This window comes from Mustela nivalis, assembly GCF_964662115.1.
Source record: "Mustela nivalis genome assembly, chromosome: 10".
In the NCBI taxonomy this organism is placed as follows: domain Eukaryota; kingdom Metazoa; phylum Chordata; class Mammalia; order Carnivora; family Mustelidae; genus Mustela; species Mustela nivalis.
In genome coordinates, this window is record NC_139029.1 from 94,582,267 (window position 1) to 94,597,865 (window position 15,599).

The window sequence follows — 15,599 nt, forward strand, 5'->3', positions numbered from 1 at the left end:
AGACAGAACTCAAAGAAATACAGGATAATTTTCTGTACCCAAGTAGGGTATACTTCACTAGATCTAGTGAATTATCCCATTATCCTTACAATATGACATTAACAACAATAACTTACTGTATTCTACTTTTGGGAGATATTTCTCCTATTCTGCCTTCTAACCAATACCGTCCTCCTCCCTAACATCATATTCCTGATTGGGAAATGAAGTAATGGACATGAGGAAATAATTAATGGCCCCACAAGTATATGAAAAATAAAGGAGGAAGTTAAAGGGCAGGATGAAGAACACACCCACATTTGTACTCTTTGTAACAGACTTTGTACCACAGGGAGAGAAGGAAAACTAAATTTTTGATCCCATTTTATGCCCAAAGTCCTATAAAGGTAAGCTTTTCCCTATTCTGCTTGGATTCATCATAGTTTCAGAGGCAGCCCATTTCATCTTGAAATGGGAATAGCTGACCAAAAGAAAGAAAAAAAGGAAAAAGAAAAAACGTTGGCATGTTTGTTCCTAATGTTAAGCTGATTTTGTCCAACCCTCAAAGTTTCACTCCTTCGTTCTGGTTCAACCCTTTGAAGTGATACTGAGCATATCAGATCCTTCTGCCAGGGACATTCTTCAAACCTTCGAAGGGAACTCTCTTATCAGCCCTGAATTTTATCTTCTCTAGGTAAACCACTCTGGCTCCTTCAGTTGTACTTCAAATGTCACATTTTCAAATCCCTTAACCATTCTTGTCTCTCTTCTTTTCATGTACCCCAGTTTCACTTTTTAAAAAAATATTTTATTTATTTATTTGACAGACAGAGATCACAGGTAGGCAGAGAGGCAGGGAGAGAGAGGAAGGGAAGCAGGCTCACTACCAAGCCGAGAGCCCGATGCGATGCGGGGGCTCTATCCCAGGACCCCGGGATCACAACCAGAGCTGAAGCAGAGGCTTTAACCCATTGAGCCACCCAGGTGCCCCCCAGTTTCACTTTTAAAATGTGTCGTTGGGAAAAACAAAATAAACTGTGTCTTTGAGTATGTACTGACCAGTTGAGACAAAAATTTAAGTTCTTAGAGAAAAACAATTGTAAGTTCTAGGACATTAGAATTCTTTAATGCTGCTAGAGATAATTAAGCCTTTTAGAAGCCATATCATTTTCCTGACTCATATTGAGCCTCCCAAACCCTTAAGTTTTTTCTGATGATCTCTTAGCCAAAACTGAAAGAGGAGGAAAAGGGGGAAAGTCAGAATTTGAGAGGCTGAATCTTATATATTCTGGACTAGTCTTTAACCAGGTCTTAATTTTTGGCTGAAATCAAATCATGCCATTTCCATATATGCTTTTCTCTATAATGAAAGATTACATTCCTTTGCTTTACAAATGTGTATCAGTTGTCTAAAATCTAGATGAGTGGATTCTAGTCTGCAGTACCATTGGAATCAATGAAGGAACATATTCTCAGAGATCTTATGTCTGCCCCACTTAGATTTATAAAATAAATACCACCAGGCAAAGCATACCCATTTTGGGAAAATTTCCCAGGAGATTCCAATGTACGTCTATAGTTATGTTATTACTTTACATTCACTCAAAAATAATTTTTGAGCATGAATTTTAATGCCAGGCACTGTTATAGTCATACATAGTTTAGTTATTTAAAAGCAAGAACATAAATGTAAGTAAACATACCATTAAGTAGTTAGGTAGCATGGTCACTTACCTTTAAATACTTGAGTGACCCAGCGTCCTTGCATCTCTGAAATGGGCATAATGGCACCCAAGGGCTGGATCAAGCCTATGATTGCAAGAGTAGGTTTTTCCAGGTTAGGAGGGAAGACCTTTTTATATAGGGATATCTTGTTTTTGACTACTTGGACAGAATCTTCAAGAAAAGGGAAGGCAAAAGTATAGCCTGTGGCAAAGATAACAGCATCAATGTTGTCCTCCCTGGAGCCATCTTCAAATATGGCAGCTGTTTCTGTGAATTCCGTCACATTTCCTTTCACCTTTACCAAGCCAGAGATTATACGATTTGGCAGATCATCATTCATTGTTGGATGTTGACTCAGAGGTCTGTAAGCAGTGATAAAGATCAGAAGAAGGAGAAATGAAAGAAAAAGAGGTATCAGTAATATGTTAGTAAAATTCTACTTTGATGGAGGTGGTTAAACAATATGCTAATGGTGTCCCTCTTGGTCTATCCATGAAATTTGGGAAAAGTCTAATGTATACCAGCTTGGCACAGATCAGGATCTCAGAGCAGACGTTGGGGCCTAAATGTCAGTGAAAGAGAAGACAGGGGCACCTGGGTGGCTCAGTTGGTTAAGGATCTCTCTTTGGCTCAGGTCATGATCTCAGAGTCCTGGGATCAGGGCCTGCATCTGGCTCCCTGCTCAGTGGGGAGTCTGCTTCTCCCTCTAACCCTTCCCTGCTTGTGTGTCCCTTCTCTCTCTCTCATAAATAAATAAAACATATTTATTTATTTATTTATTTATTTATTTATTTCATAGGTGCCACCTTATCCAACTGATCAAATTTAACATTAGTACAGGATAAACTCGTATCATGTGGATGCTGGTGTGATCCACCAAGAAGGTACAATATAACCTATGAGTACTTGTGCCAAAATGTTTAACCAGAATATAGTAAAGGTGGAACAACTATGCAAGTCCAAACTTAGAGATTTTTCTATAAAACAATTGGCTCAATTCTTTTATAAAAGTCTATGTTGAAAAATGGTGAATTATTTCAGATGAAGAGAAATTAAAGAGACCTAACATTTAAATGCAATTGGCTAATACCTGAAAGGATCCTAGATTTAAAAATATAAGAGCCATAAATATTTTGGGGACAATTTAGGAAACCTAAATGTCTGATATATTAGATAATGTATTTTATCAATGCTGAATTTCCTGTGTGGTCTCTGTTACGTTTGTGTGGGAGAATAGCCCATTTCTTAATATGTTGAAGAATGTAGGATAAGGTGTCCTAGTGACTGTGACTTACTCTGAAATGGTTCAGGAAAAAATATGTATATATGTATCTATGGATGGATGTGGGGATGTGGGGATTTATCTATCTTTAGAGAGGGAGAGAGAGAGAGGAAGCAAATACAGCAAACTGTTGATGGGTGAATCTAAGTGAAAGGTATCATGTGTACTCATTGTACTTACTATTTTGGAGTAAGTAAATCTGAACACTAAAGAAAATAAAGAGTTGGAAAAAAGCATTTAAAAATCAGCCTCTATGGTGCCTGGGTAGCTCAGTTGGTTAAGTGACTGCCTTTGGCGCCGGTCATGATCCTGGAGTCCCGCTCCGCGGGGAGTCTGCTTCTTCCTCTGACCCTTTCCTCTGTCACACTCTCTCTCTCATGTAAGTAAATAAATAAATAAATCTTAAAAAAAAAAATCAGCCTCTAGAAATTCTTTCAGTCGACCTTCCTGTGTGAGGACTCCCATACTTCATACCCCCACAGCTCTCCATGCATTTATCATATTCTATTGCCTGCCTTCTCCTTAGAGTATTTAAGGTAAGATCCATTTCTCAAGTCTGACATTTATTTATTGTGTAACCTCATAGAAATTAGTTTCTCTAAGTGTCAGTTTTTATATCTGCAAACTAGCAATTAAAAAAAAAATAGTTCTGGGACGCCTGGGTGGCTCAGTTGGTTAAGCAGCTGCCTTCAGCTCAGGTCATGATCCCAGCATCTTGGGATCGAGTCCCACATCGGGCTCCTTGCTCCGCAGGGAGCCTGCTTCTCCCTCTGACTCTGCCTTCCACTCTGTCTGCCTGTGCTCGCTCTCACTCAATCTCTCTCTGACAAATAAATAAATAAAATCTTAAAAAAAAAAAAATAGGGGCGCCTGGGTGGCTCAGTGGGTTAAGCCACTGCCTTCGGCTCAGGTCATGATCACAGGGTCCTGGGATCGAGTCCCGCGTCGGGCTCTCTGCTCGGCAGGGAGTCTGCTTCCTCCTCTCTCTCTCTGCCTGCCTCTCTGCCTACTTGTGATCTCTCTCTGTCAAATAAATAAATAAAATCTTTTTAAAAAAATAGTTCTAACCTATAGAGTTGTTGTGGGGATTAAATGAGATCATACACAGAACTCAGTTAGCAATGTGCTTGTCTTATATTAAATCTTCAGAAAATTAAGGTGTTATTATTTGTATTAGTTACTATTAGGTCTTTAGTCTCTGTATTCTCGTGTGCAGTATAATGCTTGGCTCATAGCAGGTGCTCAATGTTTGTGGGATGAATGAATAATTTACTGCTATCTGCTACCATTTTATTGTTACTGGGTATCATGTAAAAAGAACCTGTGTTTGAGGAAATGATAAAATGGTTAATGCCAAGGAGAATCACAGGCTGATGATTACAGATCAGTAGATCTTAGACTTCTATAAGGGGCAAAGTAGAAATCTGATTTCAGATATGTGTATTTTCTTTTTCTTTCTTTTTTTCTTAAAAAGATTTTACTTATTTATTTGACAGAGAGAGAGACATCACAAGTAGGCAAAGAGAGAGGGGGAAGCAGACCTCCCCGCTGAGCAGAGAGCCCGATGCGGAGCTGGATCCCAGGACCCCGAGATCACAACTTGAGCCGAAGGCAGAGGCTCAACCCACTGAGCCACCCAGATGCCCCAGATATGTGTATTTTCTTAATGTATGGGTAGAAGTAGTTCTACTGTTATCCCATGTGAAGTCCTTATTCTTGTGCGTTGGCCATCACTGCTCTACTTACATTATGGCAACATACCTGTGTTTCGGCTTTAGGCCAAACATTTCGTGGTCAAACCTTTGGTTCAACTTTTTCTCCAAAACACTGTTTACTAATGATCGACCACAAATCTTCGAAAGAAAGTATTTATATCGAGAAGAGAATAACACATCAAAAGGATATCCAAAGTCTCCTACACGATTCAGGATCCAAGCTCCTCTCCTGGTACTGAGGAAAACCTGGGGCATGGGGAAAAAATTGTTTGCTTTTGTCATTCTTTCCTCATAATAGCTCTCTTCAAGATTAAGTTCAAACTAGTTTGTCTGTCTTTTTAGCCCTTGCATGGTCTTTTTTTATTTCCTGCAATTTTTCTTTTCAAACACTAAGTATACAATTAAATTAGTACATTCACTGACCAAGAATGTGTCTTTCGGGGCACCTGGGTGGCTCAGTGGGTTAAGCCGCTGCCTTCGGCTCAGGTCATGATCTCAGGGTCCTGGGATCGAGTCCCGCATTGGGCTCTCTGCTCAGCAGGGAGCCTGCTTCCCTCTCTCTCTCTCTGCCTGCCTCTCTGTCTACTGTGATCTCTCTCTGTCAAATAAATAAATAAAATTAAAAAAAAAAATTTACAAAAAGAAAAAAAAAAAAAGAATGTGTCTTTCTCTCAACCATGACTGCATTTCTGTTTAATGTCATTATGCCTGCTTGAAAAGCCACCTATCCTTTTAATTCTCCAAAGCCTATTTATTGTCAAGATCCAGATAAGTATGCCTCCTCCATAAGACACCACTGACCATTCTGCCTGACAATTTTCTCTCTGTCCTTTGAACTTCTCTAGTACTTAACCTGTCCAACTCATTTAAAATCAAGGAGCAGTAGAACTGAAAGCAATTGGACATCATTTAATCTGAAACCCTCAGTCTCTTTTGCTTTGACATTATTTGCATATTACCAAAAACCCCTGTTATTTATCATTTATATTGATATTAAGCCTTTTACACTCTTATTTCTGTCTCTGCAAATGTGTTTCCTCCAGAGTGGGAGGTAGAGTGTAGACATCTTTCAGTCTCCCCAACCCACCATCTAACCCAACATCCTTGTTGCTTCCATTTATTGAGAATTGTGACCTGTAAGTCACTGTGCTGGTCCTTTATCTATAGTCTTACTTAATCAATACAACAACCTCTTGAAGTAGATATTATTGTCCCCATTTTATGGATGACAGCCATGGAGAAAATGAATAACTTGCTGAAATCGTACAGTTAGTAAGTGGCAGAGTTGACTTTCCAACCCAGATCTGATGACCCCCAGGCCTGTGCTTGAAGAAGTGTTGCACTGATTATTTTATGGAAAAACTGCAGATCACTAGTAGAACAACAGGAAGCTGGTCAGTCTTTATGTGTTCTCTGCAGGCTAAATTCCATGCTTGGAGCTGAGTTCTGACATTCAATTACCTGGTGAACGTATCACTTTCTCTACAAAACTCTCTGGAGATAGTTTCCATAATTGTAAGGTACATAAGTACCTGCTTTATATATAGTCTTTTGTCTGTAAACTCTCATATAAAAAGGTGTCCAGTCTACAGAGGGATAATAACATACTTCACTCATAGATTCTCACTGATGGTAACCTTACACGCTCTGATGATTAAGTACAGTTGAAAAAGCATGCATGGTCTTAGGAATCACACAGGTTTGTGCATAGTCTGTATAATTTTTGTTACATAAGTATGTGAGTAAATGCTCAGGGTCTCAATTAAAAGATTCCCTATGTATAAAGCAGTGACAATAATACATCACAAGGCTATTGTGAGAATTAAATAGTGGTTCTGCAAAGGGTAGGGCATATAGTAAACACTTAATAGATGCCTAGTGGCTATCGTCATATTTCTCATTTCGGTTTCCCATCTATAGCTTGTTTTAAGCAAATACCATATTTACAAATCTGGATTTATAAGAAAAAATATAAGGACAGTTGTTTTATAAGAAATGGGTGTTTTCACAAAAATATTATACCACAAAATTTATTATACCAAAACTTCCTTGATAGGCTGAAATGTATAGGTCCATTAAACTTTTTGATCTACAAACAAATTCTAATAAATACAATTTAATATGTAAAGCAAAAAGTTAGAACCCAGCAACTGAGTTTCTTTGACTTAGCATTAGAAGTGTGCTAATGTCACCCCTGCCAGGCAGACACGGCTGTGCCATGAGTTGTCCCCAGGCATTCTCAGACATAGCCACCTTATCTCCATCCACTCTGGATGCTTTGTTCTTTGGCAATCTATAGCTCTTCAGTGCATGGAAGGCCCAACTCCCTTATAAATGACCATTTGATATGCCAGCGCTATTAAAGAAGACTTATGCTTTGGGTCACCATCATATACCTTACATACTCTTTTATCATAATACCTATACACATTTTTAACCTATTTTGTTTATATACCTATTTACTGATAAAGCTTGTTGAATTAATTTATGGGGTAACATGAAATTACTTTTGTGGTGACAGATGGGGATAATACTGAGAAGTGTTACTGAATAGAATTTCTGGATAAAGGTCATTTAACAAAGGTGTGGCATTAAACTTCTATTTTAAAAAAATTTTAAACATACATGTGAAGAAACACAGCTTAAGTAAAGTTGCTGGAAAATGACCATTTACCTATTGCCAATAAAGTTATTCAATAAAGACATGAATAACAAGATATAAAATGACATGTCTTTTTCTAGGAATTTATAATGAAGACATTTTCTTTCCAGCTCAAAATATATGATACAAAAAACAAAACAGCTCAGGTCTTTTTTAACACTGGAGTGCAAATCAGGACCCAAAAAACCAAAACAAAACAAAAAAACTCTAGGATGTAGAAATTGCTTTAGAGTGAATGTCATTCTGATACCTAACTGTATGCAAAGACTGGGGTGAACCTGCACATGCTACAACATGGATGCTTTTCATACTGATATCCACATTATCTTTGGAAAGGTTAGACTGATTCTATTTTCCATTTGGGGAGTGAAGAGAAAAACTCCCCCACCATCCTATGAATCCAAAGCCTTCCACTAAACCAGCATGCTTTCCTTTATATGAGAGTGTGGCACTTCCACTAGCCTCAACAGGTGCCACACTCTGAATGCTGCACTCAACCAAGCTCCTCAAGCTACTGCTTGGTCTTCAAAGTCAGAGGCATACTCAGAAGAGACAGCTGACTGGGATCATTGGGATTCTGTAGTGTGAAGTCAACTGAATGATGGGAATCTAACAGGGAATGTTGGCTCCATCATCTCATCGTCATTATGTTGCCAACCGAGACAACGGAGCCAAGTCCTGCTTGCCACTGGCACTGATAGGCTGTGGGCAGAGGTATTCATACTCTTTGTTGGGTCTACATACAGCTTCCTTGATGCAGCAAAGAAAATAATTTACTAATTCAAACCTGCTTGGCTGTGTGGCAAATTTCCACAGCCAGGTCCCCTCCCGAATTCCCAATGCCAATTATAATGACTCTCTTTCCGGTGAAAATATCTGGATTCTTATAGTCTCGGCTGTGGAAGTACTGTCCTTTGAACTTATCAATTCCTGCAAAAGAAGGGAAAATAATTATCGGATGAGGTTTATCTGCTATTATTCGCTGAAACATTCATTTTGCTGGCAGTGTGTAGAGTTTAAGCACACATCTATATTCTCCCTCTATTCAGCTACATGCTTGCCTTTCTATTTTTGCCTGTTTTCTCATAGTCTCAGAGAAGAACCTTGTGACTTCCTTATCACAGATAGTATGCTCACCTCAGGATCTGTTTGTATTTTGGACTGGTAGATTCCCAAATCCAAACTGCTGCAGAATACCTTTCTCTTTTGTCTTTTCATCTTTAAATACCTACTCCCATTTCATTTGGAGTACATATGTTTTCTAATACTCTAGATTACACTAAAGTACTTTTTTTTTTTTTTTTTTTTTTTCAAAATGAAAATCCAGGTCAAAAACTATAATTAAATTCTTTAAGTTTTCATTTCTTCCTTAGAAACTCAATATTTGTTTGTTCCCTTGATTGCTGAAAAAGTCCTTATTCAACCTAATATGGATCAAGTCCCATGTTCCTTCTTTTGATCTTTAGAAAAACCAAGGTTATTGTGAAATCAAAGATAGAGCCCTCTAATTTTTCTCTAGGTTCCAAAACTAAGGTTATTTTTACCTCCCAAAGAGCACTAATCACAGTTGCCCCAACATCTTTCAGGGGAACGTGTAGAATTAGGATAAGCCTTATCTCATCCTTAGGTGGGGATCACTCAGGCCACAACCCTCCTTTTCCTCTGAGATCAGGTCACAGGCACGGTTCAAGTGTTTCCTTCCTCGTAGGCTACTCACCAGGAAAGCTTTCCAAGGGTAAATGAGCATTGGTGTGATGGCCAGTGCAAACCATGACTCCATCAAAGACGTTTACCTCCTTTTTCCCTTCAGATTCTGTGACTACTTCCCATTGGCCTGAAGTGGAGAAATCAGGCCGCTTCTTCACACTGCACACAGTGGTCTGAAAAGAAAAGTGATAGCTACAGGAGACTAACCACAGCCAATACAGTGGACATCTTCCTCAACATGACTCTCTTTGCAGAGTGTTACACAAAGGCCTGATATCACATAAGAGAGCTCTTGCGGGATCTTTGATTTTTGTATTCCACACATAGGAACTTTTCTGTCTGGGGCTGTGGTCAGAGTGAGAAAACTCCCACAAGGCAGGCTAAATAAAATAGTTGGCAGGTTAATGTTGCACTCTCCTCTGCTTCTAGAACAGTGCAAATCACTCATTCTCTTTGACCATGCCCTCAGATGTCCTGCAACACTTGAATAGAACTTGGGTTTCCCCTGTGCTTCTAAAGCACTCCATGCACTAAATGCCTATTCCTCCCCTGGCCCCCAGACATCCTGGGACCCTTCTTATCCCAAGTCCTGTTCTCACTCTAGGCTTAAACTTGTGACTGAGTCATAGGACTCTCTTTCTTAGAGTATAAAAACATCTCAGTGACTCATATTTTATATAAATGAATCTCTCTTTGGCTCCCATAAATGCCCATGTTACAAGTAATTATTAAGAAAGAGACTGCAAAGGATACTTGGGTGGCTCAGTGGGTTATGCCTCAGGTCATGATCTCAGGGTCCTGGGATCGAGCCCCCGTATCCCACTCTCTGCTCAGCAGGGAGCCTGCTTCCCCCACTCTGCCTGCCTCTCTGCCTGCTTGTGATCTCTGTCTGTCCAAAAAAAAAAAAAAAAATCTTAAAAAAAAAAAAAGAGGCTGCAGATGGGATAGCCAGTGGTATAATTTTTGGTTTAAAAAATGGGTTATTCTCATAAGTGACTCTTAATCTCACAAAACAAACTGAGGGTTGCTGGGGGGAAGGGGGTTGGGAGAAGTGGGTGGGGTTATGGACATTGGGGAGGGTATGTGCTATGGTGAGTGCTGTGAAGTGTGTAAACCTGGCAATCCACAGACCTGTACCCCTGGGGATAAAAATATATTATATGTTTATAAAAAAAAATTTTTTTAAAGGGTTATTCTGGGGACACCTGGGTGGCTCAGTTGGTTAAGCAGCTGCCTTCAGCTCGGGTCATGATCCCAGCGTCCTGGGATCGAGTCCCACATCGGGCTCCTTGCTCGGCAGGGAGCCTGCTTCTCCCTCTGCCTCTGCCTGCCATTCTGTCTGCCTGTGCTCACTCTCTCCCCCTCTCTCTCTCTGATAAATAAATAAAATCTTAAAAAAAAAAAAAAAAGGGTTATTCTGTCCAGCCTAGGGAAACATTAAGAATGTATTGGGTGTGGTACATAAACAATGAATCTTGGAACACTGAAAAAATTTTTTAAAAAAGAAAAAAAGAATGTATTCCTATGTGGTTCTAGTGTCTCTGACCATAATGTCTTGGTAGACTCCTAGAGATACTACCTAGAGGTACTCAAGCCATCCTGCATTATTTAGAGTTCTTTTCTGTAAGGTTCTTGATTTTACACAGGCTTGTGTCTCTGCATTGGTCATCCTTTTATTCCTTCTTCCTTTGGCAGATTCCTATTTACCTTTGAATATTTAGCTTACATATCTCCTCTAAGAAAACTTCCCTGATGCCTATTGTCTCATGCCCTAATGGGTTAAGTACCGTTCCTCTTAGCTAACAATATATAAATCTCTATGGGATTTATTACCCTGTTACTCTTTACTTTTATTAGTTAAATTTACAGAAATTTTTTTCTTCTTTTTTTTACCTTCTTAATGAGGCTATGAAATCATTGATTTTTTTTTTTTTTTGGTCTTTGTATCTCCACTGATTATTATGGTAACAAATTTGTTTAATGTGTTTAACAAATGAAAGGAAGTCACTGAGCTATAAATGACTTATTTTGGGAGCTGTCACTGGATATTACCATTTTATTATCATTGTTAAATTGTTAAATAAAAAAAGTCATGATTTAGCAGACTAATTAAAAGGTAGAAGGGAGGGGCGCCTGAGTGGCTCAGTGGGTTAAAGCCTCTGCCTTCAGCTCAGGTCCTGATCTCAGGATCCCAGGGTCCTGGGATCAAGCCCTGCATCAGGCTCTCTGCTCAGCGGAGAACCTGCTTCTTCTCCCACCACCACTCCCACCAACCCCCCAGCCTGCCTCTCTGCCTACTTGTGATCTCTGTCTGTCAAATAAATACATAAAATCTTAAAAAAAAAGAAAAAAAGAAGAAGAAGAAGAAGGTAGAAGGGAGGTGGGGGTGGGGAATTGGATGCTGGTGGTCAAGAGGTACAAAATTCCAGTTATAAGATAAATAAGTACTGGGGGTATAATAATGTATAATATGATGACTATAGATAATACTGCCATATGGTATATTTGAAAGTTGGGGTTTTTTTAAGATTTTATTTATTTATTTGATATACAGAGAGAAATCACAAGTAGACAGAGAGAGGGGGGAAGCTGGCTCCCCACCAAGCAGAGAGCCTGATGCGGGACACGACCTTAGGACCCCAAGACCATGACCTGAGCTGAAGGCAGAGGCTTAACCCACTGAGCCACCCAGGCAACCTATTTGAAAGTTGTTAAGAGAGTAGATCCTAGTAGTTCTCGTCACAAGGGGTAAAAAAGGTAGAAGATTTAGGCTTTTTTCCAGCTGTCAGAAATATGTATTCTTCTATGGCCATGGTTAAAGATGATAGAAAAATTGGGTGCCTGGATGGCTCAGTCAGTTAAGCATCTGTCTTTGGCTCAGGTTGTGAGACCAGGGTCCTGGGGTTGAGTCCTAATTGTGGTCCTTCTCCATGGGGAGATTGCTTCTCCCTCTCTCTCTATTTCTCATGAACAAATGAAATAAAATCTTTGGGAAAAAAATGATAGAAAAATCATGGAAGACCTAACAGGAAAGAACCATTGAAGTGATCTAATATAATCATCATCTTTTACAAACAACAAAACAAGAGACATCAAAGTTGAGGAACTTACTTGTCTGAAGTCACAAATTGATTAGGGGTAGAGCAAAAACTAGAACTCAAGTTTTTGTTCCCCATTTCAGTGTTCTTCCTTCTACACCACAGTTAACTTCTTGGTTTCCTTAGTAATTTCCCAATAACTGCTTCATTAGGTTGTTTGTGATCACATAAAAATAATGCATTGGTGTCATGTGAGGAGCAGTGGGTATTGTATGCAACTGATAAATTGCTGAACACTACATCTGAGACTAAGGATATGTTGGCTAATTGAAATAAAATTTTTAAAAAAATGCATTGGCAAGTACATCAGAAAGTATAAAGGAGTTAAGCAGTAGCAGATAAGTTGTGGTGGACCCAGAGTTGTTTTGAGGTTTCCATACCTGTCAGTTCCCCTTTCTGACTGGGAAAACACTTCCCCTCATTTGTTTTATTGCAATCAAATAGTATTAAATGAAGGAATGAAAACATCCTGGCCAGTGGCTTCTAGGATCTGCAGCCAAAATATATAGAAAAAGGACCTTTCTATGGATGTATTTCAGGCACAGAGAAGACAAAAGAACAGAGTCTGTGTCTGGATAGGATAGATATATGAGCATATTAAAGCATTCTTTACACATAAGCACTGATTAAATGAAGCCACATTATTTATTTACTTGACAAACAACTTCAAACAAAAAGACATCCACAAAATTCCCTACCTTAAATCGAATATACTTCAGAAGATCAAATTCTTTGGCATACATCCTGAAATACTCGAGGACTTGGGAGTTGTGCATGAAGTTAGGATAATGATCTGGGATGGGATAGTCACTGAAGCACATCATCTCCTTAGATGTGTTGATGATCACTGATTTGTAAATACTGGCCCTTCCTTCTTCGGGATTTTCCTGCATTAAATAAGAAACATTCATAGCAACTTGAGAATTAACTTCATGACTTTTTTAAAAAGATTTTATTTATTCATTTGACAGACAGAGATCACAAGTAGGCAGAGAGGCAGGCAGAGAGAGTGGGGGTGGGGGGTAAAGCAGGCTCCCTGCTCAGCAGGGAGCCTGACATGGGGCTTGATTCCCAGGACCCTGGGATCATGACCTGAAGACCCTGGGATCAGGAGCTGAGCCAAAGGCAGAGGCTTTAACCCACTGAGCCACCCAGGTGCCCCACTTCATGATTTTTTAACAGTCAGTAAATATTTGAAAAAGTTTTCTGAAAGAAATGCCAATTAAAAGACACACACAGGGGCACCTGGGTGGCTCAGTGGGTTAAAGCCTCTGCCTTCAGCTCAGGTCATGATCCCAGGGTCCTGGGATTGAGCCCCACATCGGGCTCTCTGCTCCACAGGGAGCCTGCTTCCTCCTCTCTCTCTCTCTCTGCCTGCCTCTCTGTCTACTGGTGATCTCTGTCTGTCAAATAAATAAATAAAATCTTTAAAAAAAAAACAAAAGACACACACACCCCTCCACATCTCCCAGTATTTGTGCCCTTATGAGTAGTCTCTTCCCTTTGAATCTGAGTTGCCTTTGTGACTTGCTTTTGACCAAAAGTATCCAGTTGGGGAATGATACTGAATAGCTTCCAAGACAGTTCTAACTAGTCTTGCAGCTTCTTCCCTCTGTGTCTTAGAAAGCTCGATCTGGTAGAAGTCAGCAGATATGTAAAAAGTCCAGCTACCTTAAGTCACCAATCTGTGAGTAAGCCCAAGTCAGACATGTGAAGAGAATGTCTGGGATACAGAGATGTGTAGCCGGCCCCCAGAAATTTTATTTATGCCAGCTAAAGTTCTAAACATGTGAACAAAGAGACCATAGCAGATACACAGTCTCAGCTGTCACCTAATTGCAATGACATGAGACTCCAAGTGAGAACTGTTTACTTGAATAATAGTCTTAAAAATTTTTATATATTTCAAAGCCTAGGTGAGTTTCAAGGGTTGTTGTACACTGGCAAGACTGTTCTCCAGGAAACACTCTACTAACTTCTATTCTGTCCAGCTTATGTTCCCATATTACCTCATTTTTACTCATTTAAAAGACTATTACTTGGTGTTAGCACAAACGAAACTTAAGAAATGGGAACTTATGCTGGAGAGAGTGAAGTTAGTACAGTGTTTTCTGGAGAGCAATATGAGAAGTATATGAAAATCCTTGAATCTTACTTAGCTTTTTAAGAAATATTCAGCATAGTAGACAAAGTTATGTTAAATGATGTTAATGACTGCATCACTTACAGAAAAGAAATAAGCTAAGTACCTGTAATATAGTGACATATATCTCTCATATGCATTTGGTCTTTGTATATATTTTGCATATATATGTGGACTTGCCTACAGTTCCTGACTTATAGCTCCCCAAACCCTTGGAATTTCCTAAGTGTTAAGAATGATAAATATATCTTTTGTTGTGTTAATGAGGTAACTTTTGGAAAGCACTTAAGAATAGGGGCTAATTGTCAAGGATAGGAGCCTGGGTGGCTCAAGTCAGTTAAGAATTCCACTCCTGATTTTGGCTCTGGGTTGTGAGATTGAGCCCCGCATTGGACTCCCTGCTGAGTGGGTAGTCTGAGATTCTTTCTCTCCCTCTCCTTCTGCCTCCCCCACCAACCACGAACGCTCTCTCTCTCTTAAGAAAAAAAAAGGGGGGGGGGGACGCCTGGGTGGCTCAGTGGGTTAGGCCTCTGCCTTCTGCTCAGGTCATGATCTCAGGGTCCTTGGATCAAGTCCCACATTGGGCTCTCTCTGTTCAGCAGCGGGCCCTTCCCCCGCTCTGTCTACTTGTGATCTCTCTCTCTCTGTGTCTAATAAATAAATAAAATATTTTAAAAAAAAGTTAAAAAGGAGCCAACCAAGTGATTACAGGGCTGGAAATTTCAGTCCCACCCCAAGTCCCACCACTGGCCTTTGGGGAGGGGAGAGGGGCTAGAAGTTGAATAAATTGTTGATGATCATGATTTAATGATGTCATCAACTGTGCCTACAATGAAGCTTCCATAAAAACCCAAAATCATGGGGTTTAGGGAAATTCCAGTTTGGTGAAGCTGAGGAGATGCAGGGAGAATAGAGTACTCAGAAAAACACAAAAGCTCTATGTCCTGTCCTCATAACTTGTCCTATGCACTTCTTCCATTTGGCTGTTTTGAGTTTTATCCTTTCATAGTAAACTGGTAACCTAGTGAGTAATGGGTTTCCTGAGTTCTGTGAGCCACTATAGCAAATTAATCAAAACCAAGGAGGAAGTCATGAGAACCTCTGATTTATAGCCAGTTGGTCAGAAGTATAAGTAAAAACCTGGATTTGTGACTGGTATCTGAAGTGGGGTACAAGTGGGTGGCCCTTTCACAACTTTAAAAGTACTTATTACTACATCTTCATTTGGAAAATTCCTATCATTCAAGAGTCTCATCAAATGGTACTTCTTTGAAGAAGACTTTCCTGT

The 15,599-nt window shown here is 39.6% G+C and overlaps 2 protein-coding genes across 5 annotated transcripts in view; one reads left to right on the forward strand and one right to left on the reverse strand.

Annotated features, from left to right (window-relative positions):
- The window catches only part of CHD1L (chromodomain helicase DNA binding protein 1 like), a 143,615-nt gene that overhangs the window by 28,621 nt on the left and 99,395 nt on the right, over window positions 1-15,599 (forward strand). The gene's annotated exons all lie outside the window — the stretch shown is intronic.
- Window positions 1-15,599, reverse strand: part of FMO5 (flavin containing dimethylaniline monoxygenase 5) — a 31,068-nt gene that overhangs the window by 4,478 nt on the left and 10,991 nt on the right. For both annotated transcript variants that reach the window (XM_082685114.1, XM_082685113.1), the window contains exons 3-7: window positions 12,867-13,055; window positions 9,081-9,243; window positions 8,151-8,293; window positions 4,748-4,947; window positions 1,714-2,066 (exon numbers count right to left, since the gene is read on the reverse strand). In XM_082685114.1, coding sequence (XP_082541240.1) covers window positions 1,714-2,066; window positions 4,748-4,947; window positions 8,151-8,293; window positions 9,081-9,243; window positions 12,867-13,055 — 1,048 coding nt within the window. The remainder of the gene's footprint in view (window positions 1-1,713; window positions 2,067-4,747; window positions 4,948-8,150; window positions 8,294-9,080; window positions 9,244-12,866; window positions 13,056-15,599) is intronic.